Here is an 18,516-nt window from a genome sequence, read left to right on the forward strand (position 1 = left end):
TTAACAAATGAATCCTCTCTTTTGTGACTAAACAAGTAAACGAGGTAAAATTGACTAATTTTTTTAATTATGTCTAGATTATTATTTCATATCCAAGCTAACAAAACAATAGGGTAATTCTAGGATAAAATTGTATCCTTAGTCATATTTGAAGTTAAGACATCTAAGAAGCTATATATGAAAATCACATGATTTAAATTTGGATCGGACTAGTATGAGCTATTCTCAATCTTCAATATACTTTTGGATGCTCAATAGCCAAAATAAGTGTAATTGACTAGGGCAAATAGACTACTATTGATTAATTGAACTATATGATAAGAGCCTAATGTGTATTTCAATTGACTACTAAACAACCTGTAGTTAAGTAACCCTTGGACTCTTAGTAGTCAACAATTGACCAATGAACATTAATTAATAGATTAATTGTCATCGATTAATTTAAATTACTTATAAGAACCAATAGTTAATTAAATCAAACATTATACACCTTGTGGTTAAACCCATTGATTGACCAATAAGATCTTATTAGTTAAAACACAATTAATGGTTAGAAATTGACCAATAAGAACAAAACCTGGGTTCTGGGATGGGTTTGCTCAACCCGAGTCCTAACTCAGCCCGTTTCTATGAAAATCCAGGTTGACTCAGCCAAGTCCTTGCCATGTCGAAAATCTTGGTATAAAATGCTATTAGTCCTATTTTTTATAATTTGTAGTTGTTTTTTAGTGTTTTAAATTTTTATTTAGGGGTGTAAAGAGTATATAAATGTAAGGAAACAAGCCATTCCATTTACTATTCCATTTATTTTCGATATATTGGTATATTGTATCATATATATACCCTTAATAGGAAAATTGAAAAAATCCTAGAAAAGACACTTGAATAATTTTTAAATATAATTAAATTAAAAAATAAAAATAAAAATATAAAACTACTGAATTTTAAAATAGTTATTTAGTAGTTATTCCATTAATGTTTTAACGTTGTTCTCTGTAAATATTTGCGAAGAAGAGATAAACAACGAACGAGCTCTATTATTCTCAACTCTTTCTCAATCTCTCACATGTTGGAATCCGTAATAGTAAATTCTAATCCAGAATTAACAACATGCTAGAATATAAGAATTGAAAACATACCTGGATCTATTCCGTGAATTTCGTCTTCTGATGCGGAATTTACTGTGATGAAAGATAAGAATGGATATTGATGTTGTGGTCTTCTTCAACTAAATTGCCTTATTCCTCAATGGGACCTTCGTCTCTCTTCCATATGGAGAGAAAAAAAACTATGTGTGATTTAGTATATTAGGGACCATAACCATGTTGTGTTTCTTTATATAGAGTTCTCATAATTCTCTATGGTATCTACTCAATTGAGCCATATTCATGGTCCATATCCTTTTACTATTCCATGTATTCTGGATATATTGGTATATTGTATCATATATATACCCTTAAAGGAAAATTAAAAAAATCCTAGAAAAAGACACTTAATAATTTTTAAATAAAATAATAAATATAATTAAATTAAAAAATATAAATATAAATATAAAACTACTGAATTTTAAAATAGTTATTTAATAGTTATTCCATTAACGTTTTAACGTTGTTCTCTGTAAATATTTGCGGAGAAGAGATAAACAACGAACGAGCTCTGTTATTCTCAACTCTCTCTCAATCTCTCACAACCTCTCTTATCGTCGTGTTCTTCTCAAAAGTCTGTTTTTCGTGAAGAGTTGGAACTCTTCCATCTTCTTTATGTTCTAGTAACAGCATGATTACAAGTAAAACATGAATCAAACACAGCAATAACGCCTTCCCGAAATTTCCCAGAACGTCTTTTGCCTCAGTTATGTCTGCCCCTGGATGGTATAGCAGTCAATTAACAGACACAGATCCAGGGACTCCGTTCACCTCAGTTACTTCCTAGTTCCTCCCTCTTGAACACACACGGTAACTGTTGAATTCTGAGTAAATATATTACACATAGGCAAGATCAACTGGGCTCAGATAAGGTATTCGAGATCTATTGAGAAAGAGGAGAAGAAAACCATTAATTCCGAAACAGAAAAATCATGTAAGGATTCACGGCTCTTTCAATATCAAATCTGAAACCTGAAATGAATCAAGAAAAAATCAAGAAAGAAGAAAAAGTATAAAGAAACAAAAGATTCCATAAACGGGAAAGACGCTCTCCCTTGCGGAGGGGAGGCTCCTGAATGAAACGGCTTTTTCATCAATAGCATTGTAAATGTCGATACAAGGAAAATAAGGAAAAAGGTCTGAAAGATGCTCTGGAAAATCTGCAAAAAGAGCCGATGGATGTTTAGTCATTTAATGAAAAGTGGCAGGAAACTGTCATGCATAACCTTATTCTAGAATGCAGAGCTGCTCTTTTCTATTCTGAGAAAACGAAATTCTGCAGACTTGAAAGAGATTCAATGCGGAGAAAAGTTGAAATGAAAGACCCAGTTCTTATTTGACACCAGATAACATGCTTTTTTTTTTCAGTTTTTTATTCGTAAAACGAGAAAGATTGCAGATTCCCAGTTCTCTGCTGACTGACTCAAAAAGAAGAGTTTTTAGCTAACGTAGCCGATTTCGAGATGAGTTTTTGGCTGTTATCAAGCACAGAAAGATTTCGGAAGCAATGTTCTCTCCAAACCTATTGATTTAGTTCCATAATTCAAGAAACTGACTATATATCATAGAAGATTAATAGACCAAATGAATACAAACAACTTCAAGAGCTTCATGAGCTGTACGAATTTATCTGTACATTCTGAATTCGAGCTGTACGAATTCATCTGTACATTCTGAATTCGCACTGCAAAAGCTCATTCAACGAAGGCGAAAACCGATCCTTGCAAGAAAACAAAACCAGTCAATTCTCAGTTAAATGAAAACCTCAATAAACGCTTTCTTTGCGGATTTACAGACGGGACACAAATCCAGATCATTTTCGCATGATTTGCAGGAACTGAGATGCCTGCAAGGAAGCAGAAGGACGCAGGAAGGCCGAGAATTGCACGCCTTGCATACAATCTTTTCGTCGATGTCTTCTCTTCCCTTCCTCTGAAGAGATGAACCCAAGGCTTGCCAGGAGGAGTCGCAACATGACTCGTCGTCACCTGCTGAAGAAGAGCAGCGGACGCTCTCTCTCACTTGTTCCAGTGCGTTGTTCAGAGCTACAACCATTGCCTCGCTTTCTCTGACGATTCTTTGCCACGTCTCGCTCTCTGCCTGGACTTGTCTTAAGCACCCTTCGAGTTCCACAGCCCTTTTGCTCGCTTTTAGGATGTCTTCTTCCTTCTGTTGCAGCAAGGTCGATGCCGTGGATTCGACTCTTCTTATGAGCGACATAAGTTGTTTTTTACGTTGTTGTTGCAGAGTTTGTATTAATTTCTCATTCTGTAAAATAAACTAGCCGAAAAACCATTAAACAGAAGAACAAAGCCCACCAAATCGACGAGACGAACAAGAGTTTATTGGTTGTTTACTTCAGGACGTAGTAGAAGAACAGGAAATTAAAACCTCCATTCCTGTATGATTCTTGAAATCATGAAAAAGATCGACCCAGATAGAATTCACAGACTTAAAAGAAAGAGAAACTATTATAAGCAACTCATAATCAGTAGATTACTCCGAAGCTTTAATTCTTTACCTGCAAAGTGATGAACCGATCAACCTCCACCATTTGCCTCTCAAGTTGTGAAGCCAAAGAATGAGAAAACGTCGGAGGTGGAGGATCACAATTGAAAGAAGCAGCAGAAGACATTTGATTAACAAAAACAAAGTTGGGATTTCCCTCCAAGGGCTGTTCAACCATCGGCTGATAGAAGTCGCAAACCCCTCCAATCTTCATCCAGTCCTGCGCCTGAACAGCCATCGCAATCCCTCCGATCCTCTGATCTTCTGACCCTTTCTCCCTACGGTCCTACCCACCACCTTTTAAATTAAATCTCTATGAATCTCTTTCCTCCTTTCGTGCCACCAAGATCGTCAAAATCAAAGCGAGCGAAAAAAATAAATAAATAAAAAGCCAGAGAAAGGGACGAAACGGGCTGTAAGGTAGATCAGAAGAGCTGCGTGAGCTCTTAATATGCCGTTTTATCTTTTCATACATGTATGCTCTGCCATATAAGCTCCACGTTCGAAACGACCTGCTCTTTAAAACCGGGCAATGAACATATACCTTTAAAAACGTGTATTTCTTTGGCTGCTTCTTCCCCTGGTCTTTTCTTAGTATCTTAAGCGTCGCATTCAATGGAGGCGGTACTGAGAGTGGGCAGCGTATGTCCATGCAGATTTTGTGATAAAACTGTGAGTCAGAGATTTCAGTGCTTGCTGGAAATTCAATGGCAGACAGAGGGAGGTGATGGGTGACTGACTGAGAATATATTGACAGATAATAAATAGATTGATTATTGTTACATTTTTCTTCCTTATATAGATTAGTTTAGAGGAGGAGAGCGATGGGTGTCAGCCTGTTTCAGTTTTTCGCTATTGGAAAATGGGATGAGCGTCCATGACAAATATTTATCTCTTTCTTTGAGCCACAACTGCAAAATGCCCGGAGAGAAACCCGGCATGACCCGTGTAAAACTAGGAATAGAATCGGTGCCCGGGGTACATCCAGGATGCGTGAAAAAGAGCAAAAAAACGAACAAATCAAGAGAAGACCTGTTCTACTTGTACAGATCCACGCAGAGGAAATCTTGTGTGAATCATTCGGATAATGGTAAGTCAATTCAAATCCCAGCACATAAGGCTTGAAGTCAATGACGGAATTGAATCGTAGAGCAGAATCTTGACTCGTATGGCTCTCTCTTTCAATGCCTCTCTGTCTCTCTGCCTTGGGCAAGTTCAAGGTAACTGAGAGAAAGAAAACAGAAAAGGAGGCTTGTTTTGGTTTTTTTATTTTCTGGGTTCATACTTTTATTATCTGAGTTTCCATGGTTTGCTCTTCCCAAGATCTGTAGAATACGGATTAGAAGGGGCCGCTTCGAACGGTTGGTTGGACTTGCCTCGAGAAAGAGGGGGAGAGGGAGAGAGAGACAGAGAATCAGAAAAGTGAGACAGAAAGGATATGGCCTCCCATGTGCTTCCCACCTACCATTGTGCAGGAGGCTACGCTTGCTTGGAAGAAGAAGAGGAGATCAATGGTGGGTCATGTGATCTGAACTTGGAAGAAAATGCAGTCACCTGAGAAATTATTTTAACATTCTTTCCTGTTGTCTGATGTGTACTCGTAACAAGTAAACTTTTATAATCTCTTTACTTTGTTGATATAAATCCAAAACCCTTTAAAAAGTGATCGAGTTCTTCCGAACTCTGCTGATCTGATGGCTCCTGGGGATCACGGCACAGGACGAAAACCCAGTAAACTCATAACGACTTTCTGTATTTCCGATAAGGACAACTCTTTTGTTTCTTTTCAAAAAGCCCACCATCAGAATTCAGAAGCTTCCTCTGGAGTCTGGACCTCGACTAGCTTTACATTTAAATCTCATAATGCAGATTTTGTCCCCGGGTGGTGGATCCTTGAGAAAAAGAAAACAAAAGGTAAGGTGAATCAGAGTAACCTGGTTTTGTAGCAGAAACTACAAAACCGTGATACTACTACTCTCACCCTTTTTTTTTTTAATGTGAAGTTATTTGATTCCAAAGGGAAAGTACAAATCTGGAACCTGTCCATGAATTAGCACAGTAAAGACAAAAAGAACCTTCTTTTTCATTACAGAGCAGACAAACGGGTGCGTGAACTCATAGAAAGTAGTTTCTTTTATGTTGCTTGGACCGAAAGAGAATTATGAGTTTGAAGGAAAAGATACAATTACTATCTTCATGCTATTTTAACATTATTACGAACTCATACGATTTGAAAACATCAAGGCTGCATTTGCTATATGGAAAGCTGAGATTAAAAAAGTTGAGAAAGAGAGAAAAGAAAGGAAAAAAGAGATTATTTTTTGGTTCAATAAAGAAGAAAAAATGTTACTTCTCCAGATGTTCATGATAAATAGAAAAAAACAGCAAACTAATAATTATTTTAAAATTAGGTACAAAATTAAAATTACAAATTAAAATTAAAGTAGGAAAAAGGTTGATCCTTCACAGCTCGGTGGAGAAAACGGAAGGGGAGGGTGTTTCGGTTCGCAGCTCGACGATCTGATCGACTGATTTCCGTCTACCTCCGACTGAAGATGGGAAATGCCTTTCCTTTTGCTCCGTCGTCCTTGCTGTTATTAGTGACCCTCGTTCTCCTGCCGCCTTTCATACCCGCCGCAGTTCGTGGAAGCCATGTCCAAATTAACAGGTGAGTCTAACTTGGAGCGTTTGATCACCCTTCAAGTGATCATTTGTGTTGCCACGATCTAAATAATCATTTCCGCGATGGCTGACTGGATATTGATCTGCGCCCATTGCAGGCAGAGTCGATCTTTGATGAGCTTTAGCGAAAGAAAAGGCAACTCGACTTTTGACTGCCTTCCTGCCGGACCATGTGTTGCTTGTCAATACTCTGAGAAGGTAAAGTTGTTCTCCAGTATAATCTCTTCCTGTCTTTCTTCTCGTTTCTTTCCAGGGATTCTAACTTCTGAGGGATTGCTCTACTCCTGTTAATTCTTCCGGAAGGTAAATCTGCCATTTTTCATTAGTTGTCTTTACTTCATGATCAGTTACTGGTTCCATGAAGGAGCATCGTCAATTTATCTGCTACTTTCCCCCTTTTCTCGTAAAAATAATAATAACCAAATATTTTAATCTTTTGCATTTTTAGATGGGGTTATATTTGATTCAGGCGCTGAAGAATGTTTAAAGAATCTTTTTTCCTTTTTTTTTTTTTTTGGGTTTATGAAGAACTCTCAAAACGATATTTATTCCAAAACTGGTTTAATCATCACACTTAGCTTGCGTTCCTTCAATCCTGTTAATGAGTTATTATGACCTATTAGCATCTACTGCGACATCACATAGCCTCTGATTATATTTGACGTTATCTTTGAATATTTTGCTGTACATACTTGTTCTTCATTTGATATGTACCTTTAGTTGTTTTCTCTGTAGAGTTTTGATGATCTTATTTGTAGAATGATGAGAAGTACCGCTGCAGTGAAACTGGGTATCGTATCCCTCTAAAATGTATCGAAACTGAAGGTGGTGCCAAGAAGGCCAGTAGCAATCCGAGAAGGAGGTCTATACTGGAGGGTGGAGATTTTGTCACTTCTCTACAACATCTCAAATGGAGAAGATTACGTGATCACTCCTCCAAGCTAGATAATGGGAAAAAGACTTATATTACCTATAGAAGCTGTGTGCCTGCAGTAGATGAAAAAAAGTTGTCAGTTCTTGGTTTTGAGGTACACAATTTGATTGACTGCATGTTTTTCCTTTTTTTTTTTTTTGCTTTTTGGAGACTTATAGAATTATCTCTCAGTTTTTGAGTCAACTGTGAATACCAAACTAATTAATTATAAAATCACCCAAAACAAACAGGAAAAAATACTTATATGAAAGCTTTCAAGCTTTTTGCTGTACCTTTTTTGCTATTGAATGATTTTGAGATGGGGTGGACTGAATCATTGGGAGAGACCCCTTGAGTGTCATGATGGCAAAATATCATATAAAATCTCTGATTTTTGGGAGGGAAAATGTCGAAGCAGATGATTTAGCAGAGAATGAGGTATTTTAGATCTTCTGGTCGATTACAACTTTGCTGCTGGTATTCTTTTGGACCTTGATGGTCTTGAGATTAGGTTCCTTTACACGCCATTGTGCAAATCCTGTTTCTTTTAGGAAGATAGAGCTAAAATATTAGGACAGTTGCTGGTAAACATCTAGCTTTTGGAGGTGAAGATTTTATTGAGCAAATAAGAACGACAAGAAAAGGATTGTCTCTTGTACAGGAAGCTCAAAAGCGACCAAGGAAACACGGACACAAATACAACAAATGAGCTAAAGGAAAGATCAAGAATGACCTTTAGGGCAAACAACAATGTCACCATCTCTCTTTGTTCCTTCTGCAGCCTGATTGGCAAATTGGGGGGTGCAACAAAAGAACCTACCAACATTCAATCATCTCAGTGGGAATGATATATAGCATATTCATCATTCAATATTGCCCTGGGCAAGTGCTCTGAAAGGTCTGCCCCCTTTCCCAAAGCACAAACACTTGTTGTCATTGGAGACTCATTATAGCATTTAATATTGGCCCTTTGCAAGTGCTCTCAAAGGTCTGCCCACTTTCCCAAGCACAAACAATTGTTGTCATTGGAGACTCATTAGAGCATTCAATAGTGCCCTGAGAAGGGCTCTCAAAGGTCTGCCCCCTTTCCCAAGCACAATCTTTTGTTGTCATTGGAGACTCATTACTTCCTTCACAGGTTCTGTCCATTCATCAACCGCTCCCTCCTTTAGAAGGCTAGCTGAAGTTGGAATTTCAGCAGAAGTGCTGCCAGAAGCACCACCAACACCATTGGCCCGGCCTCTTGTGTTGGTGGTGCATTTAGAGACCACAATGGATCCATACTTCTGGCCTAATGGGGCCTAGCCAGTAGAGATAATTCAGAGGAAGCAGACCTTTGTGCTCTCCTGAAAGGTGTGAAAATAACTTTCCGATATTTCTCTAAGCTTCCATTAAAAAGCAAAATCTCTACAACTGTTGTGATTTTGGACGATTCGGCTACTGTTATTTCTTGGATTGCAAAGAAGGCAGCCTGGCTGGAGGTTGGGCTACATTATTTTTTATGAAATCTAAGAGTGTACTCTGCTTAGGTCATATCTTGGTCACATATTCCTTAGATAGCTCTACTTCTGATGTGTTAGCAAAAGTAGGCACCTCCTGCTAGCACCTACCTGTGGGGAGCACTATATCCCATGTTTTGTGAAGCACATTACTAATCGCCTTCTATATTGTTGGCTAAAAGACATCAAAATTGAAGAAAATAAGGGAGGATCTTCAAGGTAGAGGTCTCCATACCAAGGGGGAGTTGTGGTGAGACAGCACCTCAATATTAAGATGCACCTTATAACAAGAATCAGCAGCATATGTACCACGAGGAAGCTATTTTAAAAAAAATCCTGTCTTCACCATTGTCACTAATTCAGATCCTACAAGGAATGTGCATGGTGTATCTTTTTCCTTCTTAATGAAATCTTTGTCATTGTGTTAAAAAAAAAAAAAAGAATGTGAGTGACTAGCTTAGAGAGTTTCCTTGTCAGATAAATTCCTTCTCAAGTTCAGGTGCTAGTCAGAAGGGCCCTAAAAATGTGCTAATAGGCAAGCAGGCGCCTCAACTAATTCTAAAGAGAGATGTGAAAAATTCTGTATGGGCCCCTGAGCCAGCAATCTGAATACGGGGACCCAAAAACTGGATCAAACACTAATATGAATATCAAGGTTACAGATGCCTTTCTGCCTGCTTATAGCTTGTAACTAGAGGAGAGCCATGGAGGTAGCACTTAAGTATACCAAACATCATTGAGATGGTGATAATTACAAACCACCTTTTTCCTCCAAACTCCTTGGGACAGATTTTTTCAACACTAAACTACGGCGAGCACTTGACCAAGAGGATTCATTCATCTTCTTCACTTTCTAATTTGCTAGTCCCCAAATTGCTTAGGCATGCAGATGTCATGTGACTGGATCAATGGTTTTAGAATCTGTTACATTGATCTATATAAAGAAAATGGTGGTCTATGGCTTCAATTTTCATGGTACACTAGCAGGGCAGGGATGAGAGAAAACCAATTCTTGGCAGGCTACCAAGAATGAATAGTGAGGAAGCACATCCGTCCTCAAATGCCCTGGGGAGCCTTCCTTCTCAATGCACAATCTATAACTATTGCAAAATCACCCTCAACAATAACAGAGGAAGAAAACATGCCACGGTAAAGATAAGGCCTCGAGGAAGACCCCAGACTAGTACTGCCCAAAAGGGGCAGAAAAAAACATGAAGAATGTTCCTGTCAGGGTCTCTAATAACTCTGTCACTCCATCTCATGCCAGGCATGAAAAATTAGGTAAACTGGCAAAATTGACACCCCAACTAGGCTAATCATATTTGTTGAGAGTAACTTTTTTGCCATTTCTTCTTCCTATAGTGCTCCTTTTGCTAGGGAAAAACAATTTTTTTTTTGTTGAATTTTGTTAATTTACTTATTGATAGGGGAAACTGTACAATGGGAGGGTGTTTGAAACAAGAATACTGTTAAATATATAGGTAGTTATATCGAATAAAAACCCGCTTTACCCAATACTACTTAAAATCCTTTGATGATACTTATCATCTGTTGAAAACTAATTTGCAACTTCATATCATTGTGATTTAGCTGAGGAGAATTGTATGCTTTACATTTTTTTCCGAGAAGTGTTTTCCCTGTACATAAAACACTAAAAAGCCTGCAATGGATATATTTTGTTTCTATACGTGATTCACGGCCATCATGTCTAATTCACTGGGTCTTCATGTAAGACTTTCAAATCTTAGTCAATGATTAGCTTGTAAAGACTGGTTGCTACATTGTTTTGCTGAACAGGGAATTATACTTGGTCTACTGCTTTTAAGTGTTCCAGTTGTATACATCAGGCGGAAGCGTTCAATCAACATGTCAGGAGTTGGAGCTGTTAGAATCTCTACAAATTCTAGGTTCTAAGCAGATATTGTGGAACAGAAATAGTTCTACTGTTGTGACAAATGTAAGTAAATTTTGTAGTCCTTTGAACACATTGCTTATGATGGGTTTTTTTGTTTTGTGTGTGTATATGATTCGATTTATTGAGTAAGCGATGGGAGGTGTCTCCATTCATTTATCGATTTCATTCTTTTCTGATGATGTTGTCATCTGTCTGTCTTCTTCTTCGTTTGCCTGGAGTAACATTTCTTCTGCAGTCTTGCTGTTAAGATGATGTGCTCAGAAGACTGGAACAGGTCTGTATTTCCTGGTTCTTGGCAGCGATCCTGTTAGATCCGTTGAACTGAAGAAACATAAAATACAGGAGAGATTGATTCCGTTGATAAATATAAATGGGTGGATTGAGAAACCAATCCTGACGTAGGGTGATAAACCTGTCTTCACTTCTATGTACATTCTAGAGCCCTCAAGAATCGGAGAGCAGACCCATGCTACATAGCTCCAACCATATGAATCAGATATGAGGCTTCATACATGTAATTTGATGGTGATTTTGATTTAGCTTAATAATTTTTTGTAGCATCCAACTTATTTTTCCTTTCAAAAGTTACTCTAATTATATTTATAACAAAGCTATTATCTTATTTTATTATTGAAAATTAATAAAGTAAAAAAATGTTAAATAAAAATCAATATATACATAAGCTAACAAACAAATATAGAAGAAGAAATCAAAATTTAAATTTATTTAATTCAAATTTAATCGTTTAAATTGAAATTTGGGTACACCTAATATACACTTGGTCCATCTGTTTTTTCTAATTCTTAATACCCTCTCTTCTCATTTCTCCTACATATTACAAAATTAATTTCACCTAGGACTATCGATCTTAGTCGGTTATTTGATTTTTTTGTTTGTTTTTTACTAAATGGAATAAAAATGGAATTAATGTTTTTTTATCAAATACTTGGATAATTGGCTAAAATACCATTTATGTAGTAGAACAAAAATAGATACCCTATTATTCAATTACCAATTAAGTAAAAGCTGTTTTAGTATTTCTCTATAATCTATAATTCTCACTAAAATACCCTATTCCCCTTTCATTCTATACAACCATCTTGAGCTTTGTTTCTCCTTCTCTCCCGAGGCCCTAACTCCTTTCTCCTTTCTCACTCTACCTTGGTTCTTGTTTTAGTCCTTCTTTTCTCGTTTGTTTTACTTTCTTTCTTTCTTTTTTTGGTTATGAATTCTAAAATTTTGGCATCACTCCTCTCTTAGTCGATTTCTAGTTCCTTTTATTTTTGTTTTACTTTATTTCTTTCTTTTTTTGGTTATGAATTCTAAAATTGTGGCATCACTCCTCTCTTAGTTGATTCCTAGTTCCTTTTCTTTCCTTATGTATCATTTAGTGACATTGTTTTTTGGGTTCGTTTTCGAAATCGCATACGGATGCATATCCTTGCCCGGATATGAATCCAAATCTGGATCCATATAAATAACTTGTTCAAATATTTGCATTTTGTTATCTATTAAAAAATTATAACAAATTTTTTCAAAATATAAATTAATAACTACCATAATAAAATAAAAATAAAAATAATTAAAATCACATCACACTGCATTTTGCTTGGATTGGAATATCAAGTATGGCATAAATATCTTATAACATTAAATTAAAGTCAATTTAAACATCAAAAAGTTTACAAATTACAACACACATATCTCAAGGTTATTCTTGTCTTCTAACAACTTCTTTAACATCCCCCCTCAAGCTGATGGAAAAAACTCAAATATTTCAAGTTTTTGAGCAAGTAGTAGCAATAGAACCAGTTACTATAGCATATGTGAAAATATTTGCTAACTAATTTCTAGAAGGAATGTATTGCATAGATGTGATACCAGCTTTTAGCTTCTCTCGAATAAAATGGCAATCAATTTAAATATGTTTTGTTCTTTCATGGAAAATAGGATTTATTAGCAATATGAATAGCCGTTTGGTTGTGACAATGAAGTTGCATGGGTTTGGGTATTAGAAAACCAAGTTTTACTATAAGGGTCTTGAGCCACAACAATTCACTTACTGCTTGTGTTAGATTGAGCCACCACACTTTGTTTTTTGCTTCTCCAAGTGACCAAGTTGCTTCCTAATATAGTGCAATAACCACAAGTAGAAATCCTATCATTAGGTGAACCAACCCAATCTACATTTACAGACCCTTCAATGTTAGTGTGTGCATGACATTTATATAATAAACCTTTACCTAGATTTTTCTTTAAAAGCCGAAAGATTCTTTCTAATGCCAACTAATGAGATTGTCGTGGTTGATGCATAAACTGATTGATAAAATAAAATAGTACAATATGTCTAGTCTTGTAATTGTAAGACAAAATATTTTTCCAACCAACCATTGGAATATGTCAATATCAACATTATCTCTAGATTCAACACACAATTTAGCATTTGGTTCCCTAGTTGTATTCATAGGTTTAAACCCTAGCATTCTAGTTTCCTTCGATGATCAAATACATACTTACCTTTGAGACAAGATTAGGATTAAAAACTTCTATACCTAGAATATGTTTTAGGAAACCAAGGTCTTTGGTTTGAAATACATCATTCAAACCCTTTGACATGTTTAATTCCCATGGTGTCACTACCAGTGATGACGATATCATCTACATAAATTGCTATAAAAATCATGCCGAGTATGTTCTTAGAAAAAAAAAACACACTGAATGGTCACTTCTTGTAAAACCAAGTCAAACAACCACCTTCGTAAATTTATCAAACCAAGTACATGGTAACTATTTTAGCCCAAAATTTGCCTTTATTTAGACAACATACTTTTTCCCTCTTAACCACGTAACTTGGTGGTTGGACCATGTAACCTCCTTAGATAAATCACCATTGAGAAAGTATTTTTAATGCCCAACTGATAAATAAGTCACTTAAAATTAGCAGCCAAGGATATAAGAAGTTGTACTGAATTAAAGTTGGTCACTAGAGAGAAGGTTTCGTCATAATATATATATATCATAGAATTGGGGAATAGCCTTAGGCCACTGACCTTGTTTTTTACCACACCACCATGCCATCAGGTTTATATTTTAGGGTGAAAACCCATTTTCACCCCATTAATTTTTTTGTTAGAGGAAGAGATGATAAGTCCCGAGTACGCTTGTTGTACATGGTATGCATCTTCTCATCCATGGTAGTTTTCCACTTTGGATCATTTGAGGCCTTCTCATAAGTTGTAAGGCTGCCAAAAAAGATATATTAATTAATTTGTTTTCTTTGTTCTTTATTTCCAGCCCTTAGGTTAAAGAATATTTATGTAAAATGTCAATCTTTAAGTAATTATATAAAGGATTGTTGAAAATTAGGATTCCATGATGTATAATCATAGTAAAAGAGGACTAATGGGTGATAAGAAGAAGGAGAAGAAGAGTTGTCGAGAGAAGGTTTTAGGAGGAGAATAGGAAGTGTGATGAATTTGGAGAAAAGAGGAGGAAGAATAGCGTAATGGACTTAGTCCAAACCTTCCCCCTTAAGATCTATAAATAACTAATAAAAGTACAATATTATAATTATGCCTTTCACCCTAATAAGAGTCAAGAAGAGACAAAAAAAACATAAATTAATTACATCAATGACACTCCAACATATTCATATTTTCCAACAAGGATAAGGGCGAGGATTAGGGTATTACATCAAACCTATTCCCTTATGCCCCCTCCTTCACAATTCGAGCTATCCACTTCTTTTCTCATTTTCTCTCTTTCTTTTCTCAAGCTTCTCACCTCACAACTCACTCACTTCTTCATGTTACCTTGACACAAAACCAATATTAATGGAATCCTATGATCAATCATGGTATCAGAGTAGAGATCTTATGATTCCATAAGCTTTTTCAGCTTGTTGTTGTTGTTGTTCTAATCACTAAGGCTTAAAGTACACTGTTGGTGGTGTGCGAGATCCATGATTCGATTCTTCATGTTTTTCATAAGTTTGTATGGAGAAAAAAAATCCAATCTTCTACATGTCCATGCATGCGTTGAGCAACAATATTAGTTACAGCACTTGTTGTTTCTTCTCGTAAACCAAAATCTTCAGTCTTTACAATACCTAAAAGTGCTGAAATTCATGTTGAACATTCTTTGCTTTAACCTAGGGAATTCATCTGAGTTTCTGCCATTGGATTGAGTAGATAACTTGGCAATGAGCATGGAATAGCAAAAGAAGCTCGGATCACCTTGCCATGTTGGTCGAAATTTTCATAGTTGTGGGTGGGTTTGCTAAGGACTTTCATGAGGCTTTTTCAAGGGAGGCAACCAATATCACTTCCTATATAGATTAAAAACTAAAAAAATCAACCAAGCAATAAGACACGAGTTTTAAGCTCTAAGTGAAAAATTTCCAAATCTGTGAACTACTTTGAGTGAGACTTTGGGTGTTACACGGGTGTGTGGCCCAGGCAAGCGGGCCTATCCATATTGCTAGCTGATGGTTTCAAAAATTCAAATTTTGAAGTGGTGGCCTATCTAGACGGATTTGGATAAATTTTTTTAGGGATTTTAGGCATGTGTGATATTATCATATTTGAATTTGAATTAATTTGAGATTTACCTTAGGTGACAATTTCTCATTGGTTAGAGTTTGAATAAGGTATAGGCTTTATCCCTCTTTCAACTATAAATCGGGCCATTTTAAAGTTCGTTTATTTTGGCTTAGTTTTTTTTAAAAAGAAGTTCACTAGCTTATTTTTCACCCAAAGTAAGTTAGGTAGCGCGTTGAGGGACTATGAGTTTTTTCGAATTTGATCTAACGGTGTGACAGATTTTTTTCTGTTCAGACTCAAAAACTCACTCTTTTCGATTGAAAGCCTAAGTCAAATCAGTCTGAGTTGACTTGCAGAACTCGAGCCTATAGGCAGGAAATCGCTAAAAAAAAATAGAAGGGTGATTCCACCCCCAACCAAACTGTGTCACCTTTGAATCTGGGTTGAGTCACCTGAATCATGAGTTAACTGACCGAGTTAGACGACCATGCTATAAACGGACATAAATCAATGTGCTCATTGTAGTCGATTTTAAGTTACTCTTTGAACTGTGCCAATCAAGCACAGCTTGATGCTAATCAATGGGATATATAGTGAGAAATGTCTGAATTCCGTATGGTACAAAAAATGAAAATCGATCACAGATAAATATGAAGCTATTAACGTTTTAAGTTAAAAACAAATTATAAGCTCGTTCAAACGATTCCATAAATGATTCCACTCCATCGATAAGTAACAAGCAAACGAACAACTACTCTGTTATCATTAAAAACCATGAATTTTGCCATTATATTGAACTGTGGAGATACCACTCATCAGCTACAGAAAAATGAATGAAAGTGGTCCTGCAAATTGAATGCGAACATTAGAGAGAATGATAACATCTTTGATATTATCACACTAGTACAGAAGAGAGTATCGGCTCTCGATACTGGACAACGCGAGACCATTCTTATTTCTGTTTTTATGGATAGCTACAGCATCTTTTGATAACCGAGGAGACAACTAGAGCTTTGTTTTGGTAACTGAGAGGACAATTCCGTGCTTGGAGACCCTAAACCCTAGAATCAGGACCATTTTCTCTGGTCAAGGAGAAACAAACCAGTGACAAGACAACTCGCCTCCTCTCTTTAAATGATTCCATCATGAGAAGTTCGCACGACGACAAGCAGGGAATTAGCCATTTTACCATCGATAGAAGAAGGGCTTCTTCCTCGGTTTGCATGGGAGTAGTTCCTTCGCAGTACAGAGAACATTATTTTTTTTTTTTTATTTAGAAAAGATATAAGCTAACATTGTCTTCAGTTAACCATTTATTTACTCCAGTTGATTCTGCTTTCAAACATGATCAGGTCATGGAAGTCTTGTAGCAATACTAAGTTTTTAAAAATACATTTAATAAACAAAAATAGAATGGCTAGATGCTTCTTCTATCTTATTTTTTAATAAGACAGTAATTTAGACAATTTTTCCTCATCTTCTTCGTCCTCTTCATCTTCTTTTTCTGAATCACCATTGTGCAGGAGATCTACTAACATCATCTTTTTCAGGAGAAATACAGTTCTTTGTTTACCACAAATTTTTTTTTTTTTCTGATAGAGATATCACTGCTAAAAGATGGTTTACCCATATCGACATCTGTAATTAGTATCAACCCAAAACAAGTATGCTGAACCAAATGTCCATGAGGTTAGCTCATATTGGCATCTATATATAATTGTTTTTTCAAAGTACAACTGTTAGGACCTAATGCATGATATGGCATTACATTCTCCAAATATGAGAAGCCTTTTATCAGTGATGTTAACATGGCTCTTAATATATCATAACGGGAAAGTAGTAGTTCTGACATGAGTTGCAGTCCTAATATAATCATAAGAATTGGATAGAACATGAGAATGAATGAAATTTATAGAGGAGAAGCCCTTCAAAGAGACAACGGTGTCGTCCACACCAGACAACCCTTGGATTTAAAAGGTGGACTGGTACTCAGGATCGAACTTACCCCCGAATGCTTAGATCGAGCTGATACTGACTCGGTCCAAGTTGGACTTTAGCCTCGTGAAAGAAGGGTAGATAGAAACACATGCATTAGAGCTTCCCTCTCATGAACGACAGCTTCTATTTACATCCAATTTTAAGCAAACATGACCACGAAGGATGTTTCTGCAGAAAAGGACCCACACAAACATTCATGGTTCGGGTGAGCAGTTCCAGTTTTCCTATTGAGACTAGGTTACAGAAACGAATCATTTAGTTTAATAAGCTTGCTTCATTAGCACAATCCCAATAATCTACCAGATGTCTAATGGGGTTTAGTAGATTTTATCATCTTAATTAGTTAAGGGACTTGTCACCTTTTTTCTGATTATTGCCTCCTTAGTCTTATAGACGCAAGTTAACAAAAGAAGACTACAAAACTATTGCTGGAGTTACAATTCCTGCATTGACCATTCCTGCATTGGAGTTACAGATGTCAGAATTCGCCATTAATGATCATTCATTCAGGAAGCTAAATCGACAGCAGGAGGAGCCTACGTGAAGTCGATTTCTTGTCAGAACTCCGTTCTATAAACCAACGCGTCATAACCCACTAAAAAAAAAACTTTGTTCCTTCCTCGTGGGTATTGAATAAATTGAAAAGACATTTTAGTAAAAATATATTTCTAGAGACTATTAGTGATTTTTTCAATAAATATTAAAAAAAATTAATAGAAATATAGAGACCGTTAATGCCTCATGTTTTTCTAATTAAATTTTTTTATTAAAAAATCATATAATTTTCTAAATAAGATTTTCTTGCCAAGATGGGCTAGAAAATTGTATAAAAAAATTTTGAATTAGTATTTGACAATTGATGGTCTAATACTTTTAGCATGAGGCAATTTTCATAGCAATTTTGTGTTTAACATTTTATTTGATTAAAAATTTATCGATAAGTATAGTAATATATTAGATTGATTATTAATTTATATTTATTTCCCTAGAAGTGGCAATAAGAGGCCCATTTAACTTTCCTAAGAACATTTTAAAAATATTTCTTGTAATTTTCTAGTAAGTCTCTAATAGTAATAGGATTTTATTTAAAGGTTTTTTTTGGAAATGTGTATCCTAGAAAAAACATTTCTAGTTTTTCCTAGAATATAAATTTTTAATCAGGACACTAAGGAGGCCATAGTAAATTTATGGCCAGATTCAAAATTTACAAAATAAGCTAAACAACGTTTGGGGTAAAAAAAATTAATATTGGTGGGTTCTAATCTATTATCGAGATTCAATCCCGAACTTCCCCTATCATTCTTTTTTTAAAAAT

At 36.0% G+C, this 18,516-nt stretch overlaps 2 protein-coding genes across 2 annotated transcripts; one reads left to right on the top strand and one right to left on the bottom strand.

The window, feature by feature from the left end:
- Positions 1-2,897: 2,897 nt before the first annotated feature.
- On the bottom strand, positions 2,898-3,891 carry LOC137946870 (probable BOI-related E3 ubiquitin-protein ligase 3). The gene is made up of 2 exons (XM_068793155.1): positions 3,667-3,891; positions 2,898-3,413 (listed from the first exon to the last, which is right to left on the bottom strand). The coding sequence occupies exons 1-2, from the start codon at positions 3,889-3,891 to the stop codon at positions 2,898-2,900; spliced, it is 741 nt and encodes a 246-aa protein (XP_068649256.1).
- Positions 3,892-6,155: 2,264 nt separating this feature from the next.
- On the top strand, positions 6,156-10,838 carry LOC137945212 (uncharacterized). The gene is made up of 4 exons (XM_068790989.1): positions 6,156-6,321; positions 6,434-6,533; positions 7,094-7,363; positions 10,545-10,838. The coding sequence occupies exons 1-4, from the start codon at positions 6,209-6,211 to the stop codon at positions 10,659-10,661; spliced, it is 600 nt and encodes a 199-aa protein (XP_068647090.1). The 5' UTR covers positions 6,156-6,208; the 3' UTR covers positions 10,662-10,838.
- The last annotated feature ends 7,678 nt before the right edge of the window (positions 10,839-18,516 follow it).

Source organism: Aristolochia californica, unplaced genomic scaffold (assembly GCF_029961685.1).
Source record: "Aristolochia californica isolate CCGP_79_NKW_82.1479 unplaced genomic scaffold, dmAriCali1.0.hap1 SCAF_12, whole genome shotgun sequence".
Taxonomy (NCBI): Eukaryota; Viridiplantae; Streptophyta; class Magnoliopsida; order Piperales; family Aristolochiaceae; genus Aristolochia; species Aristolochia californica.